General features: G+C 44.4%; 1 protein-coding gene across 8 annotated transcripts in view; it reads left to right on the top strand.

The window, feature by feature from the left end:
* The window catches only part of AK9 (adenylate kinase 9), a 212,832-nt gene that overhangs the window by 34,434 nt on the left and 159,682 nt on the right, over positions 1-18,716 (top strand). For all 8 annotated transcript variants that reach the window (XM_045009542.1, XM_045009545.1, XM_045009543.1 and 5 more), the window contains 5 exons: positions 3,849-3,974; positions 7,643-7,717; positions 10,588-10,686; positions 17,250-17,389; positions 17,469-17,649. In XM_045009542.1, the coding sequence (XP_044865477.1) occupies positions 3,849-3,974; positions 7,643-7,717; positions 10,588-10,686; positions 17,250-17,389; positions 17,469-17,649 (621 nt within the window). The remainder of the gene's footprint in view (positions 1-3,848; positions 3,975-7,642; positions 7,718-10,587; positions 10,687-17,249; positions 17,390-17,468; positions 17,650-18,716) is intronic.

Genomic DNA, 18,716 nt, shown 5'->3' with positions numbered 1-18,716 from the left:
AGTTGTTTACATCTGTAGTTCCTGCATACCTTTAATAAGCATCTAGACACTAATGAAATGCAAATATTAATAGTTATATAACGGGACAAGTATTTTAAGTGCTTTGCTGGCTCTGGGCCTTGGTAGATTGCACAGACGCTCTCCGACTTACGCAAGCATTCCGTTCCAGAACGCCTTGCGTAACTTGAATTTTGCGTAAGTCAGGAACGCATACCCAATCATTACGTCCGTCGTTCCCTCCCCCCCCAAAATAAATAAATAAAGACAACCCACACACACTTTCTAGCTAATGGAACTTTTTCCGTAAGTGCGGATTTGCATAAGTCAGGTTTGCGTAACCCAGGGAGCGTCTGTACCTTATTTTGTTCTTCACTATTTATAGTATTATTTATTTAGTGCCACAGGTGTACAAGTTTCAGAGTAGCAGCTGTGTTAGTCTGTATCTGCAAAAAGAACAGGAGTACTTTTGGTACCTTAGAGACTAACAAATTTATTTGAGCATAAGCTTTTGTGGGCTACAGCCCACTTCATCAGATGCATGCAGTGGAAAATACAGTAGAAAGATATATACACACACACACACACACAGAACATGAAACAATGGGTGTTACCATACACACTCTAATGAGAGTGATCAGTTAAGGTGAGCTATTACCAGCAGGCGAGAAAAAAACTTTTTGTAGTGGCAATCAAAATGGTCCATTTGCAGCTGTTGACAAGAACTTGTGAGAAAGAGTGTGCGTGGGGGGGGGGGAATAAACATGGGGAAATGGTTTTACTTTGTGTAATGACCCATCCACTCTCAGTCTTTATTTAAGCCTAATTTAATGGTGTCCATTTTGCAAATTAATTCCAATTCTGCAGTCTCTCGTTGGAGTCTGTTTTTGAAGTTTTTTTGTTGTAATATTGCGACTTTTAGGTCTGTAATCGAGTGACCAGGGAGGCTGAAGTGTTCTCCGACTGGTTTTTGAATGTTATAATTCTTGACATCTGATTTGTGTCCATTTATTCTTTTACGTAGAGACTGTCCGGTTTGGCCAATGTACATGGCAGAGGGACATTGCTGGCACATGATGGCATACATCACATTGGTAGATGTGCAGGTGAATGAGCTTCTGATAGTGTGGCTGATATGATTAGGTCCTATGATGGTGTCTCCTGAATACATATGTGGACAGAATTGGCAACAGGCTTTGTTGCAAGGATAGGTTCCTGGGTTAGTGTTTTTTGTTGTGTGGTCTGTGGTTGCTGGTGAGAATTTGCTTCAGGTTGGGGGGCTGTCTGTAAGCAAGGACTGGCCTGTCTCCCAAGATCTGTGAGAGTGATGGATCGTCCTTCAGGATAGGTTATAGATCCTTGATGACGCGCTGGAGAGGTTTTAGTTGGGGGCTGAAGGTGACAGCTAGTGGCAGTCTGTTACTCTCTTTGTTGGGTCTGTCCTGTAGTAGGTGACTTCTGGGTACTCTTCTGGCTCTGCCAATCTGTTTCTTCACTTCAGCAGGTGGGTATTGTAGTTGTAAGAATGCTTGATAGAGATCTTGTAGGTGTTTGTCTCTGTCTGAGGGGTTGGAGCAAATGCAATTATATCGTAGAGCTTGGCTGTAGACAATGGATCGTGTGGTGTGGTCTGGATGAAAGCTGGAGGCATGTAGGTAAGTATAGCAGTCAGTAGGTTTCCGGCATAGGGTGGTGTTTATGTGACCATCGCTTATTAGCACTGTAGTGTCCAAGAAGTGGATCTCTTGTGTGGACTGGTCCAGGCTGAGGTTGATGGTGGGGTGGAAATCATGGTGGAATTCCTCAAGGGCTTCTTTTCCATGGGTTCAGATGATGAAGATGTCATCAATGTAGCGCAAGTAGAGCAGGGGTGTTAGGGGATGAGAGCTGAGGAAGCGTTGTTCTAAGTCAGCCATAAAAATGTTGATATACTGTGGGGCAATGCGGGTACCCATAGCAGTGCCTCTGATTTGAAGGTATATGTTGTCCCCAAATGTGAAATAGTTATGGGTGAGGACAAAGTCACAAAGTTCCGCCACCAGGTTTGCCGTGACATTATTGGGGATACTGTTCCTGATGGCTTGTAGTCCATCTTTGTGTGGAATGTTGGTGTAGAGTGGCACACCACAGTGGCAATAATGGTGTTTTTAGGAAGATCACCGATGGATTGTAGTTTCCTCAGGAAGTCAGTGGCATCTCGAAGATAGCTAGAAGTGCTGGTAGCGTAGGGCCTGAGGAGGGAGTCTACATAGCCAGACAGTCCTGCTGTCAGGGTGCCAATGCCTGAGATGATGGGACGTCCAGGATTTCCAGGTTTATGGATCTTGGGTAGCAGATAGAATACTCCTGGTCAGAGTTCTAGGGGTGTGTCTGTGCGGATTTGCTCTTGTGCTTTTTCAGGAAGTTTCTTGAGCAGATGGTGTAATTTCTTTTGGTAACCCTCAGTGGGATCAGAGGGTAATGGCTTGTAGAATGTGGTGTTGGAGAGCTGCCTTGCAGCCTCTTGTTCATATTCCGACCTATTCATGATGATTACAGAAAGTTTTTTTATCTCCTGCTGGTAACAGCTCACCTTAACTGATCACTCTCGTTAGAGTGTGTATGGTAACACCTATTATTTCATGTTCTCTGTGTGTATATATATATCTTCCTACTGTATTTTCCACTGCATGCATCCGATGAAGTGTGCTGTAGCCCACGAAAGCTTATGCTCAAATAAATTTGTTAGTTTCTAAGGTGCCACAAGTACTCCTGTTCTTTTTACAGGTGTACAAGTTGCTTTACAGATGTAAAATGTGACAAGGTCCCTACTTCAAGAAGCTTGCAATGTAATATATACAAATAACTTAATAAGTAAAGATAAAATCAATACAAGTGGAAAGGGGTTAAAGGGTGACAAAAAAGGGAAGAGGAAAAATATACTTGGGGATCATTTTGAATTTATTTTTGACAGGGCTCCAAACATTTATCTGACACCTACCAAGATGAAAAATATCTATGCTGACATGCTTCCAGGCCATGACCGTGAAGTTTAAAGGAATAAAATAGTTGTATATTGTTTATTGTGCCCTATATTTAGTTGTTAAAATATTGACACTCAACTTTGTTTAAATTTTTTTTTTAAAACTTATTACATCCCTTTCACTGAATTTTCTCCTTCTTTGTCTTCCTTTCTTCACTCCACTATTTCTATATTATCTACAAGGTCTGTTTTCTCTTTTCCTTTGTTCTTCCTCCTCCCCCTTATCCTTTCACTTCATTATGTTCTCTAGCTCCTCAATATTTTCCAGCTTCATTCCTCCTCTCATTTACTTTTCCCTTCTCTTACTACCATACTTTCTTTTTTAATGTATCCCATCAATAAATATTAGCTAACATGCTAATTAAAATATCTTTCTTCCTAGTCTGGACAAGACCTTAGGGAGATAGTACAACATTTTTAAAGGTGTAAATATCATCTAGATATTTGTAGAGAATACTAAGGGCTGAATGTTCAGGTGCAGCAGAGGAGTGTACCATATACCTTGGGGGAGGAGAAGCAAGCATAGATCCTGCACCTCATCCTGGGGGCCCATTCATTCCCCTTTCCCCTGGGATGCCTTTAGAGTGCACTGCCTTATAATGTTGGCCAGAGGTGTCTAGAACTCCTCCCATCCCCAGGAAATCCGCTTACCAAGTTAGCTGGAGGATCTCTATCAACTAGGGGAATCCTCAAAGGGCTCCTTAAATTACTCTGCCACACACAAAGAGTAGTAGGGTTCTAACTCTTGTCTTTTCAATCTAGTCGGCTTTGGTTTAGTACATTTATTATTACAGGGCCTGAAATAAAGTATTTATTTCCTTTACTTTAGGCAGCAGCAGATGCAATCATGTTGTCAGATATTTTGCCTCATTTGGTGCAGAGGCCTGAAGATTTTTTGGAAAATGCAGAAGCCAGAGTTAATCTCTATAAGGATACTATGCTATATCCTCTAGAGGTAAGAACAGCACAAAGTAATATTGTTGTATACACTAGAAGATCATTTTTTAACATTCGTTTTTATATAATTTTTATGCACTCTGGGTATCTTGAGTTTATTTTGCAAAGATGGACCTAACCCACAATCTGACGCCCCTCCTCAGAATTTTGAGGTTCAGATTAAAACATTCAGGATACAAGACAGTTCACAGTTGTTTCTGGTGTCGAATCAGAGTCCTCTAACATCTTTTTGTAATTTGGATGGGCCTTAAAAATTGTAAAAACTACACCGTCATGTACTTCTATACCAAATGTCGACTGGCTACAGACCTTGCTTATACACACCAGCTGTGTTCATCATAAGATCCAGATAAGATTATCTTTACATAAGGTCTTTTACTCACAGTGCCTCCAATAGGCAAAACAGTATAATACAGTTTAGCATTCCATTACATCTCCCCCTTTAATTTTTACTTTCCTACCATTTACAATATTTACGCTATCATTCTATCTTTGAAGTTCAGTACATATCAGTCTGTTAAGTGTCTCTGAATCATGCTCTTTTTCTAATTTTACTATTCAAACATAACAGTTTGGTCATCTGGCTGTTCATTAGTTGCAATGACTGCCTGTGGTTGGTTTGGAGTTGTCATCTGCATACGCCATCTGTATGGTTTGCTCTGTTGATTGTTCTTTCTGAGGAACAAGCTGTAGATTTCAACAGTTTCTGTTGAACTCTCCACTGTTGGCCTCGATCACATATGCTGCAGCTGAGAAGGTCACTGGTCTTTGATCCTTTGATCACATACCTATGAATGCAAAGCTTTTGTCTCTATAAGTTTCTGTGGTGAACTGGCCCAGAAAGTTCAGAATAACTCCAAGGTTAGTCAGAGCTGTGTCAGGCAACATCGGCTCTGGAAGGGGTTGAAGGTGATTGTAAGTCCCTTCTGTGATCACTGTGATGTCAGTTCCTGAGTCAATTTTAAAGTCAATAGCCTTTCCATGAATATTCAGTTTCACTCTCCAGGCAGGGTGTATGTCATCACAAGTGATAGATCCCAGAAACAATGGCTCTTGATTGTCTGTAATATGAGTCAATTCCCTGCCTGCTTTCATGTGGCAAACAGCTCCAAAATGTCCATATTTCATGCATTTATGACATTGTGTGTCTTTGGTTGGACATGTTTCATCATGTGACTTTTTTCACGCCTTGTGCCTGCAGGCTGGAATTTGTTCCTCTTAGCCTGGGAGTTCCTTACCTCAGGGGTTTTATGCTAGTGACATTTAACACTCAATTGTCTCTTTACAGTTTCTAAGCTAGTTTCAGGTTTTTCAAGTTTGTCAGGTTGCTCTAGGTTTTGCTGTTTCACCAGCTCAGACTTCTTTGCTCTCAGTATAGCTGTGCCTAGTGTTAAATCTCTCTTCAGTTATGGCTACTGTGAAATATTTTTATCTGTTAACCCAGTAACCAGCCTGTCTCTGGTATTTTCATTTTTTTGCATTCCCACAGTTTTCAACCAATGTATGCCGATCTCTTATAAAACATTAAACATTTTCCCCTGGCTCTTGAATTCTCTGATGGAAGCACGCTCTTTCATAAACCACATTTCTCTGTGGTAAAGAAAGCATGCATCAAACATAGCTAGAACCCTTTCACAGTCATCTTTGTGACTGTCTTCAGTAAAGTCAAGGGATTTAACTATATGCTCTGCTTGCTTCCCCATAGCATAAATTAAAGAAGATACCTGTATATCAGGGATCAGCAACCTTTGGCATGCAGCCTGTAAGGGAAATCCACTGATGGGCTGGGACGGTTTGTTTACCTGCAGCATCCGCAGGTTTGGCCGATCGCAGCTACCACTGGCTGCAGTTTGCCGTTCCAGGCCAATGGGGGCTGCAGGAAGCGGCGGCCAGCACATCCCTCGGCCCGCGCCGCTTCACACAGCCCTCATTGGCTTGGAACGGCGAACCGCAGCCAGTGGGAGCTGTGATCGGCCAAACCTGCGGACGCTGCAGGTAAAAAAACCAGCCCGGGCCGCAAGCGGATTTCCCTGACAGGCTGCGTGCCAAAGGTTGCGGATCCCTGCTATATGTCATTAGTTTCCTTGTGCAGCTTGGTAGCTATGAGAAATCTGGCAAAATATTGTGTCCAGTCAGTCCATTCTGAAGGTTTGTCAAAGCTAAAGTGCTCTGGGGCACTGAAGAGTGGTATGTTGATGAGATCCTGCAATCTTTGTTGCTTTGTTCCTTCCATGTGCAACCTTTATTCCTGTTTTCCTCCTGTTTCTGTTCTTAGTTTGCTTCTGACATCATGTCATGTACTTCTGTACCTGATATGGAATGGCTACATAGCTTGCTTATGTACATCAGATGTGCTCAGCATAAGATCATTTAATACACTTCCAGGTATGGCTAAAATTAACTTTAAAAACGGTATTTTACACATGGTCTACTAGTGGCATAACAGTATAATACAGTTTAATATTCCATTACATACACTAATGTTATTTCTATAATTCCAGATAGGGAAGTATGTGAAGTACAGCTACCCTCACTATTGAAGAGGCCCCTGCAGCACTCAGTCTCCAATAGGCCTCTCCTCTCCTCTCCGCCACCCTCCTCCTCACAGTTCCCAACAGATCTTTCTTCTCCTGTTTCATTGCTGTTGCCCTGGAAGTCATTGGAAACATATTGGCTGGGACATTCTTTGTTTGGAGCTGTGTGTTTCTGTGGCGGTCACATGCAGAAAGCCAGAAAAGCAGTGTCAGTTTGGCCCTGAGAGGAATCTAAGTGAAAGAGCTTCTTTTGGGCAGAGTAGTGGCTGGAAAGGTAGGCATGGAAATTGTGAAGCAAGGAAACTGACTCTTGTTTGTTTCTGCTGCGTTCAGGGAAACAGGACTTTGTATACCTTCTTTGTAAATAAACACAATTGCACCAAAGAAACACCTGACTCTATCATCAGTTTATCTTCCTAATGGAAACAACCTAGCAATGCCCCAAATATTGACCAACTAGTCTGGTCAAGGGGCAACAATATTTTGCAGTTAGCACTTGACAAGTATTGTTTATCTATGCCTCACAACATCCCTATGAAGTAGATAAACATAATTATCACCATTTTCTAGATGAGGAAACTGAGGCTAAGAAAGATAAATTGTTCAAGTTCCCATAGAAATTCAGTGTCAGGACCAGGTTTAGAACTCCGGTCTCCAGGCAGTGAGGTCTATGACTCATCTGATAAACTTAAGGACAATTAGAACTCTCAACCTTGGCAGCCTAGACTACTATGGGCAGAAAGTTATATCAGAGACTATTAGGAGTTGAAGATCATATCATCTTTAAGCTTATTTTCTCTAGATACTTAAAAATATGTTGGGCTTGATCTATGATTTTTTATTTGATCTATGACCTCACTGTAACTATAATTTTGAAATTCTCATGATATTTAATTTTCACTATTAAAATAGAAGTTCTTTTCCAGAAGCCTTTGTATTGATACCCATGACTTTTAGTCATGCAGTCTAAATGCTGTTTGTTTTTAATCTATGGACTGAATCCTACTATCATAGGAATTCATGTGAGTTTTGCTACTGACTTCAGTGTGAACAGGATCAGACCCAATGTCATTAATTGGTTGATCATACTCAGTTAAAGGGTGTATGTGTGTCTTTTTTCTTAAACATACAGGATATGATGGCTGAGCAAGATTCTCAGTATCTTATTGAACTGGATGGAAATAAGCACCCGAATGAGCACCTTGCAGTAAGTACGCTGCGCATAAATTAAGACAATTTACACTAGAAAAGAAACTGTGCTGTAGCTATCATCTCTATTAAGCTGATATTGGCAACGTTATTGCTCTATAACTCATGATGCTATTGCTAGAAAATAACTTCTTTGGGATGCCTGTCCCACTTGTTACTCCCAAAAGAAATCTGATTATGCTTACTAAACATTCCATATCTTAGCAACAAGCCATATCATGTTGCATCAGGTTATCATCGTCATCATTTAATATAATTTGTTAAATTGACAAACACCATTATTAGCATGGATGAAGTTATAAAGGCATTTACATTATACTCCTGATTATCTAGATAGCCTGGGGGGATATAGATTTTATTTGGATAATTGAGAGTTTGGATAATGGAGAAGGGAGGAATCATTCAGCAGCAGGGGGGCCTGCCCCACAGCTGGGAGCTCGTCTTCCTCTTCCTGGTAGTCCTAACCCGGGATTTCTGTTCTGCCCTGGTCACTCTCTCCTGTGACAGGGGGCCTCAGAGGGTTCCCTGTACTGCCACAGACCTAGTGATACCCAATTCCTGTAGGCGCAAGGTGTAGAGCAGAGCAGAGACCCCCAGCCAGCCTTTATGCTGCCCTGCCAGGACTACAGCCTTCCCTCCTCCTTGCACCTGAAGGGATTGGGGGTCAGCAGCCCTGCAGCAGAGCAGGGAGCCCTCTGCAGCTCCATTGTCACAGCCCCATTCCTTCCCTCCTATGACATCTGGGCTGCAGAGGGTCCCTTGCATTGCTGCAGGAGCCATTCAGCAGCAGGGTGGCCTCTACCATTGCTTGGGGCTTGTCTTACATAAGAACGGACATACTGGGTCAGACCAAAGGTCCATCTAGCCCAATATCCTGTCTTCTGACAGTGGCCAATGCCAGGTGTTCCACAGGGAATGAACGGAACAGGTAATCATCAAGTGATCCATCCCCTGTCACCCATTTCCCAGTTTCTGGCAAACAGAGGCTAGGGACACCATCCCTGTCCATTCTGGCTAATAGCCATTGATGGGCCTATCCTCCATGAACTTATCTGAACCCTGTTATAGTCTTGGCCTTCACAACATCCTCTGGCAAGAAGTTCCAGACTGAGTGTTGTGAGAAAAAATACTTACTTTTGTTTATTTTAAACCTGCTGCCTATTAATTTCATTTGGTGATCTCCTAGTTCTTGTGTTATGAGAAGCAGTAAATGACACTTCCTTATTTACTTTCTCCATACCAGTCATGATTTTATAGACCTCTATCATATTCCCCCCCTTAATCATCTCTTTTCCAAGCTGAAAAGTCAAGTCTTATTAGTCTCTCCTCATATGGCAGCTGTTCCATACTCCTAATCATATTTATTGCACTTTTCTGAACCTTTTCCAATTCCAATATATATTTTTTGAGATGAGGTGACCACATCTGCACGCAGTTTTAAGATGTGGGCATACCATGGATTTCCTCCTCCTTGCAGTCCAGTCTGGGGTCCACTGGTCTATTATCTCAACCTTTGCATCCAGATCCCTTCCTTGTCCCCCAGCATGAGATATATAAGGGACAAGAAAGGGATTGTTAATGTGGAGATTTTGGATAAATGGGATTATACTTTACTAATGTTCTTCAATTATTCAATAAAATATATTTTACAGAATTAGTTTAGCATAGCTTAACCTAAAAAATAATTCAGCCATTTTTAATGGCATTGCTTAGCATTGCAAAGCGAGACACGGTTTACATTTCTGGATGGTATTTTCCATTTCCCAGAAGTTCTACGGAGTCTGTGTGCTTAGCCCATGTAGTTGAAGTTAAATTCTCATGTCACTTTATAGCCAACTTTCCTCCTAACTAAAAAGCGGTGTTGATGAGCAATGATGGGAGTCCTGTCCTGTGCTTCGGCCAGACGGGGGGTGGTTGCAACATGGGGCAGCGAGGGGGAGGTATAAAATGAAAAAGATGGGAGTGTCTTCAACCTCATGGACAGTACTCCATCACTGCCATTTCACCATATTCTCGCTCCCCTGAATACAAATTAGGACCATGCTCCAGTAAGCACTTAAACATGTGCATAACTTCACTACTTGACTTGTGCTTAATTTTATTACTTTTTTACTTAATAAAATTAAGCACGTGTATGTTTGCAGAATTGGGTCCCAAATTTATATCAAAACAGTAAAATAGAGAGATTCAATATGAGTTAATATATTAAAGATCATCTGGTTATGCAATAATACCCACAATCTGTTTCTACCCACCCCTGAATAATGGCAAAGCTCATTATATGCTCATCATGGCAAAATTTGCTTTCTTAATCTCAAGAATATTTGCATGCATACTTCCTGTACCTAGGACAGGAGCCTGTATCTTACATACATTGTAATATCAGTTAATTCCCATTGACAGGCTTCTTTTTCAATGAATAACAAAAACTTGTACTAACTGCCAGGTCTATAAACAGATTCTGATCCCAAAAGGAAATCATTTCAATTCTCTCCTCACCCCTTTTATAACACACCATGAAAACCCTTTGCATACAGGTCTCACCCACTCCCTAATAAGCAGAAAGCCTTTGCAGTATTATCTATCCCTCCCCAGCTCTAGACAATTTACAAGTCTGGGACTCATTTCATGAGGAGAGGCAAGAAGGTTAGGGCTGGAGTAAGAGGTTTCTGCATGGTCTAGCCCCCTGAACATCCAATGGGAACTCTGCTGAATATGTAACAGGGCCCCTGGCTGTACTACGGGGCAATGCGGTGTATACTGGCAATATATAAATACCAATATAATTTTCAAACACCTCAAGGATTTTTTCAGATCACAAAAGCAATTTTAAATGTTAATTTATTCAAGATAATTTTTTTTTTTTAGTCAGTGATAGCCCGGCTTCAATCCACGGGCCTTCGAAATGGAGCTCTTATAACCAGACTTCAAAACCCAGAAGAAGAGCTCTCAGAGGGGATGGAAACTGTAAGTGTGATATTTGCATTCTTAGAAATTTGATTGCCTGCAGTAATTACAGTATTTGTGCATTATTCTTTATATTATGTACTTTGGCTATGATAACTTTGTTTTAGATGCCCTGCTTTATCATCAAAGATTATAAATTCAAGCAGTGGAGGCATCTACAGTGTGCTAGTGTGGCAAAGAAGTGGATTTAAAAAAATGAGTTTCACACCTACCCATGTACAGATCAGAACTTTAGTAAATATCCCTAGATAAAACAAGTATGGGAAGCATGTGCCTTTAATCGTAAAAAGGATTGGATCTGATTAAGAAGGCTTTGGACTGGACCTATTTTGAAAAAAACAGAGAAAATCCTTCATAAAAACAGTGAAAAGTCCTGTGGCACCTTATAGACTAACAGACGTATTGGAGCATGAGCTTTCGTGAGTGAATACCCACTTCGTCGGATGCATGTAGTGGAAATTTCCAGAGGCAGGTATATATATGCAAGCAAGAATCAGGTTGGAGATAAGGAGGTTAGTTCAATCAGGGAGGATGAGGCCCTCTTCTAGCAGTTGAGGTGTGAACACCAAGGGAAGAGAAACTGCTTTTGTAGTTGGCCAGCCATTCAGTCTTTGTTTAATCCTGAGCTGATGGTGTCAGATTTGCAGATGAACTGAAGCTCAGCAGTTTCTCTTTGAAGTCTGGTCCTGAAGTTTTTTTGCTGTAGGATGGCTACCTTGAAATCTGCTATTGTGTGAGATTGAAGTGTTCTCCTACAGGTTTTTGTATCTTGCCATTCCTAATATCTGATTTGTTTCCATTTATCCTTTTACGTAGGGACTGTCCAGTTTGGCTGATGTACATAGCAGAGGGGCATTGCTGTCACATGCTGGCATATATTACATTGGTGGACGTGCAGGTGAATGAACCGGTGATGGTGTGGCTGATCTGGTTAGGTCCTGTGATGGTGTCGCTGGTGTAGATATGTGGGCAGAGTTGGCATCGAGGTTTGTTGCATGGATTGGTTCCTGAGTAAGAGTTACTATGGTGTGGTGTGTAGTTAGTGGTGAGAATATGCTTCAGGTTGGCGGGTTGTCTGTGGGCGAGGACTGGCCTGCCACCTAAGGTCTGTGAAAGTGAGGGATCATTGTCCAGGATGGGTTGTATATCCCCGATGATGCATTGGAGGGGTTTTAGCTGGGGATTATATGTGATGGCCAGTGGAGTTCTGTTAGTTTCTTTCCTTGGCTTGGCTTGTAGTAGGAGGCTTCTGAGTACACATCTGGCTCTGTTGATCTGTTTCCTTATTTCCTCGTGTGGGTATTGTAGTTTTGAGAATGCTTGGTGAAGATTTTGTAGGTGTTGGTCTCTGTCTGAGGGGTTGGAGCAGATGCAGTTGTACCTCAGTGCTTGGCTGTAGACAATGGATCGTGTGGTGGTGGTGTTGTCATCATGAACAGGTCTGACTACCAAAAGGAGGCCGCCAGACAACTCTCCAATACCAAATTCTACAGGCCACTTCCCTCAGATCCCACTGAGGAATACACTAAGAAACTGCACCATCTACTCAGGACACTCCCTACACTAGCACTGGAACAAATCAACATACCCTTAGAGCCCCAATCAGGGTTATTCTATCTATTACCCAAGATCCACAAACCCGGAAATCCTGGACGTCCCATCATCTCGGGCATTGGCACTCTCACTGAAGGACTGTCTGGATATGTGGACTCTCTACTCAGACCCTGTGCCACCAGCACTCCCAGCTATCTCCATGACACCACTGATTTCCTGAGAAAACTACAATGCATTGGTGACTTTCCAGAAAGCACCATCCTAGCCACCATGGATGTAGAGGCTCTCTACACAAACATCCCACACACAGATGGAATACAAGCTGTCAGGAACAGTATCCCTGATGATGCCACAGCACAACTGGTTGCTGAGCTCTGTGCCTTTATCATCACACATAACTATTTCAAATTTGATGACAATATATACCTCCAGATCAGTGACACCGCTATGGGTACCCGCACAGCCCCACAATATGCCAACATTTTTATGGCTGACCTGAAACAACGCTTCCTCAGCTCTCATCCACTCATGCCCCTTCTCTACCTATGTTACATTGAGGACCTCTCCATCATCTGGACCCATGGGAAGGAGACTCTGGAAAAATTCCACCACAATCAACCTCAGCCTGGACCAATCTACATGGGAGGTCCACTTCCTAGACACCACGGTGCAAATAAGTGATGGTCACATTAACACCACCCTATATCGAAAACCCACCGACCGCTATACCTACCTTCATGCCTCCAGCTTCCATCCCGGACACACCACACGATCCATTGTCTACAGCAGGGGTCGGCAACCTATGGCATGCGTGCCAAAGATGGCACGTGTGCCAATTTTTGATGGCATGCGTGCCAATTTTTAATGGCACGTTGGGGCCTGCCGGGACCCCAGTGTGCCATTAAAAACCCTGCCGACGCAGCAAGCCACAGGGTCCGCGCTCCCAGGTCGGAGCGCCTGTCTAAGCGCAGCAAGCCGCCGGCCCCTCCCCTGCCTTCCCCCCACTTCCCCCGGAGCCCTGCTGCCGTGCACAGTGCTCTGGGGGCCGCGGCTGCGCGCTCCTGTGGGGCAGCGTTTGGTTCCATAAGGAGGGAAAGACACTCCCCGCTCATCCGGAACCCTGCCGCCGCGCACAGCCCCGCCCCTCAGAGCGCTGCGCGCACGGCGGCAGGGCTCCAAATGAGCGGGGAGCCTCATGGTAAGGAGTCCGGGGCTGGGGTGGGTTGGATAAGGGGTGGGGGCAGTCAGGGGACAGGGAGCAGGGTGGGTTGGATGGGGGGGGGTGGGATCCCGGGGGGGATGGTCTCTGGAGGGGGCAGTTAGGGAGCAGGGGGGGTTGGATGGGGCATGGGAGTCTTGGGGTCTGTTTGGGGGGTGGATAGGGGTCAGGGCAGTCAGGGAGCAAGGAGGGTCCTGGGGAGGCAGTTAAGGTGGGGGGCGTCTCTGGAGAGGATGGTCAGGGAACAAGGAGCTGAGGGGGTTGGATGAGTCGGGAGTTCTGGGGGGGCTGTCAGGAGGTAGGGGTGTGGAGAGGGGTTGGGCGAGCAGGGGGGCATTGTATGGGTCCAGAGTTCTGGGGGTCCTGTCAGGGGGCGGGGAGCAGTTAGATAGGCATAGGAGTCCGGGAGGGTCTGTCTGGAGGTGGAGGTGTGGATAAGGGTTGGGGCAGTCAGGGGACAAGGGGCAGGGAGGCTTAGATAGGGGGTGGGGTCCCAGGAAGGGGTAGTTGGGACAAGGAGCAGGGGGGTTGGGGGTTCTGGGGGGGGCAGTCACCCAGCCCTCTGCCCTGAGTCTTGCACTCCCACCCCCCCCCCAGGCCCCTGCCCTGAGCCCTGTACCACCAAGTCCTCTGACTCCTTCACCCCCCTACATGACCCCAGCCCTGACTCTGGCACCCCCACATATACCCAGCCCCCCTACCGTGACACCTGCACCCCCCTCACATGCGCCTAGCCCTCTGCCCTGACTCTTGCACCCCCCACATCCCCAGCCCTCCCCACATCCCATGCACCTCGCACATCCCCACCCCCACCCTGAGCACCAAATGGGAGCTCCTGCACCCCTCACACCAAATGGGAGCTGCCCAGGTAAGTGTCCCCACACCCAAACCTCCTGCCCCAACCCTGAGCCCCCTCCCTTATTCTAGCTCCTGGCCAGACCCTTCACCCCCAGCCCTGTGCTCGGGCCACTCCCACCCTCAGCTCAGTGCAGAGAGAAGAAGAGAATGGGCCAGAACCAAGGAGAATGGGCCAGAACCAAGCTGCTCAGCCCACTGCCGGTCTGGGGTCCTGGCTGCTAGCCCCGCACAGCCCGCTGCCAGTCTGGGGTTCTGGCTGCCAGACCCTTCCCAGCTGGGGTCTCGGCCCCTTGCCCCACTCAGCCCACTGCTGGCCTAGATGAACAGAACCCCAGACCAGCAGCGGGCTGAGCAGGCCGGCAGCGTAAGATCAACATTTTAATTTAATTTTAAATGAAGCTTCTTAAACATTTTGAAAACCTTGTTTATTTTACTGTACAACACTAGTTTAGTTATATAATATATAGACTTGTAGCGAGAGACCTTCTAAAAAATATTAAAATGTATTATTGGCACGCGAAACCTTTAAATTAGAGTGTATACATGAAGACTCGGCACACCACTTCTGAAAGGTTGCCAACCCCTGGTCTACAGCCAAGCACTGAGGTACAACCGCATCTGTTCCAACCTCTCAGACAGAGACCAACACCTACAAAATCTTCACCAAGCATTCTCAAAACTACAATACCCACACGAGGAAATAAAGAAACAGATCAACAGAGCCAGACGTGTACCCAGAAGCCTCCTACTGCAAGACAAGCCCAGGAAAGAAACCAACAGAAACCACAGACCTTAGGTGGCAGGCCAGTCCTCGCCCACAGACAACCCGCCAACCTGAAGCATATTCTCACCACTAACTACACACCACACCATAGTAACTCTAACTCAAGAACCAATCCATGCAACAAACCTCAATGCCAACTCTGCCCACATATCTACACCAGCGACACCATCACAGGACCTAACCAGATCAGCCACACCATCACCAGTTCATTCACCTGCACGTCCACCAATGTAATATACGCCATCAGATGCCAGCAATGCCTCTTTGCTATGTACATCAGCCAAACTGGACAGTCCCTACATAAAAGGATAAATGGAAACAAATCAGATATTAGGAATGGCAAGATACAAAAACCTGTAGGAGAACACTTCAATCTCCCTGGACACACAATAGCAGATTTCAAGGTAGCCATCCTACAGCAAAAAAACTTCAGGACCAGACTTCAGAGAAACTGCTGAGCTTCAGTTCATCTGCAAATCTGACACCATCAGCTCAGGATTAAACAAAGACTCTGAATGGCTGGCCAACTACAAAAGCAGTTTCTCTTCCCTTGGTGTTCACACCTCAACTGCTAGAAGAGGGCCTCATCCTCCCTGATTGAACTAACCTCGTTATCTCCAGCCTGATTCTTGCTTGCATATATATACCTGCCTCTGGAAATTTCCACTACATGCATCCGACGAAGTGGGTATTCACTCACGAAAGCTCATGCTCCAATACGTCTGTTAGTCTATAAGGTGCCACAGGACTCTTTGCTGCTTTTACAGATCCAGACTAACATGGCTACCCCTCTGATACTTCATAAAAACAGATTTTTTGAAAAAAAAATTGGTCAAAGAATAAAAATTCCATCAGCAGGCTGTTTTCATACCATTTCCATTCCCCCCCCCCGGAGGCTTTGTGACATACCTGATAAAAAATAAAAACCCTATGTGCTTCAGTTCCTAAAAGCAGACACATTTTACTTTCCACATTAAAGTAGAAATAAGGTAGATTAGTGTTGACATCTTCTATCTTCATCATTGTGTGTGATTTCTGTAGGGAGATCTCCTGAAAAAGATAAGTCCTGTGGGCCCCTTCTATGTGCAGCTGAGAACATAGATGTCTTACAGACAGACAATTCTTAGGGCTCATCAGTATGATATCCTTTGACATCCTTTATACTAATAAGCATGCATAGTGCTCTTTCCTGTTGTGTCACCAAATCATCAAAGATTTGAAAAGTTGCTAGAGAGACCTTCCTGGCTATATTTCAGAGTAGCAGCCGTGTTAGTCTGTATCCGCAAAAAAAACAGGAGTACTTGTGGCACCTTAAAGACTAGCTCACGAAAGCTCATGCTACAATAAATTTGTTAGTCTTTAAGGTGCCACAAGTACTCCTGTTTTTCTTCCTGGCTATAGTTACTTTTACAGAAAAAGATATATTTTCACAGAATACATCTTTAATAGACCCTGAGAATGAGTAAGATTCCTGTGTATTGAGAAATACAAAAAGTTATTTTGGTAATGAATATGATTCCCATCCTCTGTTTGATATGCCTTGCAAATAGTTCTGTCAAATGACCAATATATCATAATTGGCATTTCCATTCCATAAACCTAGAACTCAGGTGTTTGCATCTCCTCAGCTTTTGGTCTCCTCTTTGCCCCTTCAATACCAATCTCCTTAGCTAGGGATTACTTGTACTGCCCAATGTATTTAAGATTTTCTCTTTCTCCCAATCTCCTATGACTCGCTTCCTCTCTTTAAAATTAGCATTTAAAACTTTCCTTTAGTTTATTATTGAGTCTTTTAGCAATGCCAGCTCTGAAGATATAATGTAAGTTATTAGTGCTTCATGCTCTTTTAAAAATGTATATTAGTTTTTACTACAAATCATTTAAAAAAAAACAGGGTTATGTTTAAAAATGAATCTCTCAGATAGTTATTCCTTACAGTGGAGTACTGCTAGTCTGAAAAAAAAACAACTTAATGAATTCACAAATTTTGGTTTTAAAATAGCTACTAAGCACAATGCAACAATTCTTTAAGTAGTGTATACTCACTTTCTTAGAAAATATTTCACAATGATAAGCCACACAAAATAGGGCATATACAAAATATAGGGGGAAAGGTACATATACTTTTATTGTTGTTCTAATTAACAGGATGAACTTTTCCGGACTCTTTCATCCTTCAAAATAATAGCACCTAGATACCGATGGTGCAGAAGTAGGTGGGGTCGAGCATGTCCTGTAGCTTTAAAAGAGGGTAACATTGTAATGGGGCTTCCAGATTTAGCTGTCAGGTAAGCAGAATTTGGTATGATTTGGGTGTTAGGTCTATGTTTTAGGATTAACCATGTATATTTTTCAATTTTTTTAAAGTTTCCTAGGTAAAATGTATTTATTTTCATCTCAAGAAGCATTGAGAGAATTTATGTTGAATCCACGTCCCTATCTGCTACCACCTATGCCACTTCCTCCTTGTAAAGTAGTAGTATTTGGACCTCCATTGTCTGGAAAAACAACTCTTTGTAACTGGATTGCAAACAAATATAAAGGAAAGGTGGGTATATATAAATATGTTTAAGTAACTTGTAGGGTTAGACTTCCAGATTTTAGAATGTTATTTGAATAGTAGTAAGGATGTTAGATATAAGATAGCATATGTATGCTCTTCACTTCTGTTTAAAAGCAGTACATATTGTTCAGATGGTCTTTAGTCATAGGAGTTTGATGTGAAGACTATCGATATGTCTGATCTCAAACAGTGATACATGCCACCCACTCATTCCACTAAGGCTGTGTCCACACCGCATAGTAGACCCATATTCATGTATCTGCGCATGCAAACCCATGCTTTCCAAGCTCATCTTTGAGCATGTACTTTGCATTGATATACACACCTCATATCTGCCCTTTATCCAGGCCAGAACATCGGCCACTCTGACAAGTACGGCGACAGCGTGCCATGACCAGATGGGGCCTGTAGAGGTTCAGACTCACCCCTGTGGCACCTCCTGCTGGTGACTTCGGGAATTAGCTCATTCCAGCTCTGGAGCATCCTCTGGTCCCCGTGTCCCTCCCAGTCCCCAGTGCCCTGTTAGCTGGGGTGCTGCCCCCTGGCAGTAATCCCTTTCTCTCAGGGTCTCCCCCTCCTAGGGGAACCCCCACCCACTATCCCCACCTCAGTATCAGGCTACTGCCAGTCATCATCTAGCCCCAGGAGCAGCTCTAGACATTTCGCTGCCCCAAGCAGGGAGCGCTCTGCCGGTCACCAGACCCGCCAGACCCTCTGCAGGCACGCCTGCGGGAGGTCTGCCGGAGCCGTGGGACTGGCGGACCCTCCACAGGCATGCCGCCGAAAGCTGCCTGCCTGCTGCCCTCCCAGCAACTGGCAGAGCGCCCCCCACGGCCTGCCGCCCCAAGCATGTGCTTGGCGTGCTGGGGCCCGGAGCCGCCCCTGTCTAGCCCCCACACTCTGGGGCAGACTGCAGTATCAGCCACTCATCACTAGCAAGGAGGGTTTGGACCTGCTGCCTTTGCCTACCCTTGGGCTGCCCTCTGTAACCCCCAGTACCTTTTAGCCCAATGCTAGGCCACAGCCTGGGGTTTTCCAGGCTAGAGCTCCCC

Source organism: Mauremys mutica, chromosome 3 (genome assembly GCF_020497125.1).
Source record: "Mauremys mutica isolate MM-2020 ecotype Southern chromosome 3, ASM2049712v1, whole genome shotgun sequence".
NCBI classification, from domain to species: domain Eukaryota; kingdom Metazoa; phylum Chordata; order Testudines; family Geoemydidae; genus Mauremys; species Mauremys mutica.
Note: the sequence above shows the minus strand (reverse complement) of the source record. Positions and strands in the feature narration are given on the sequence as shown.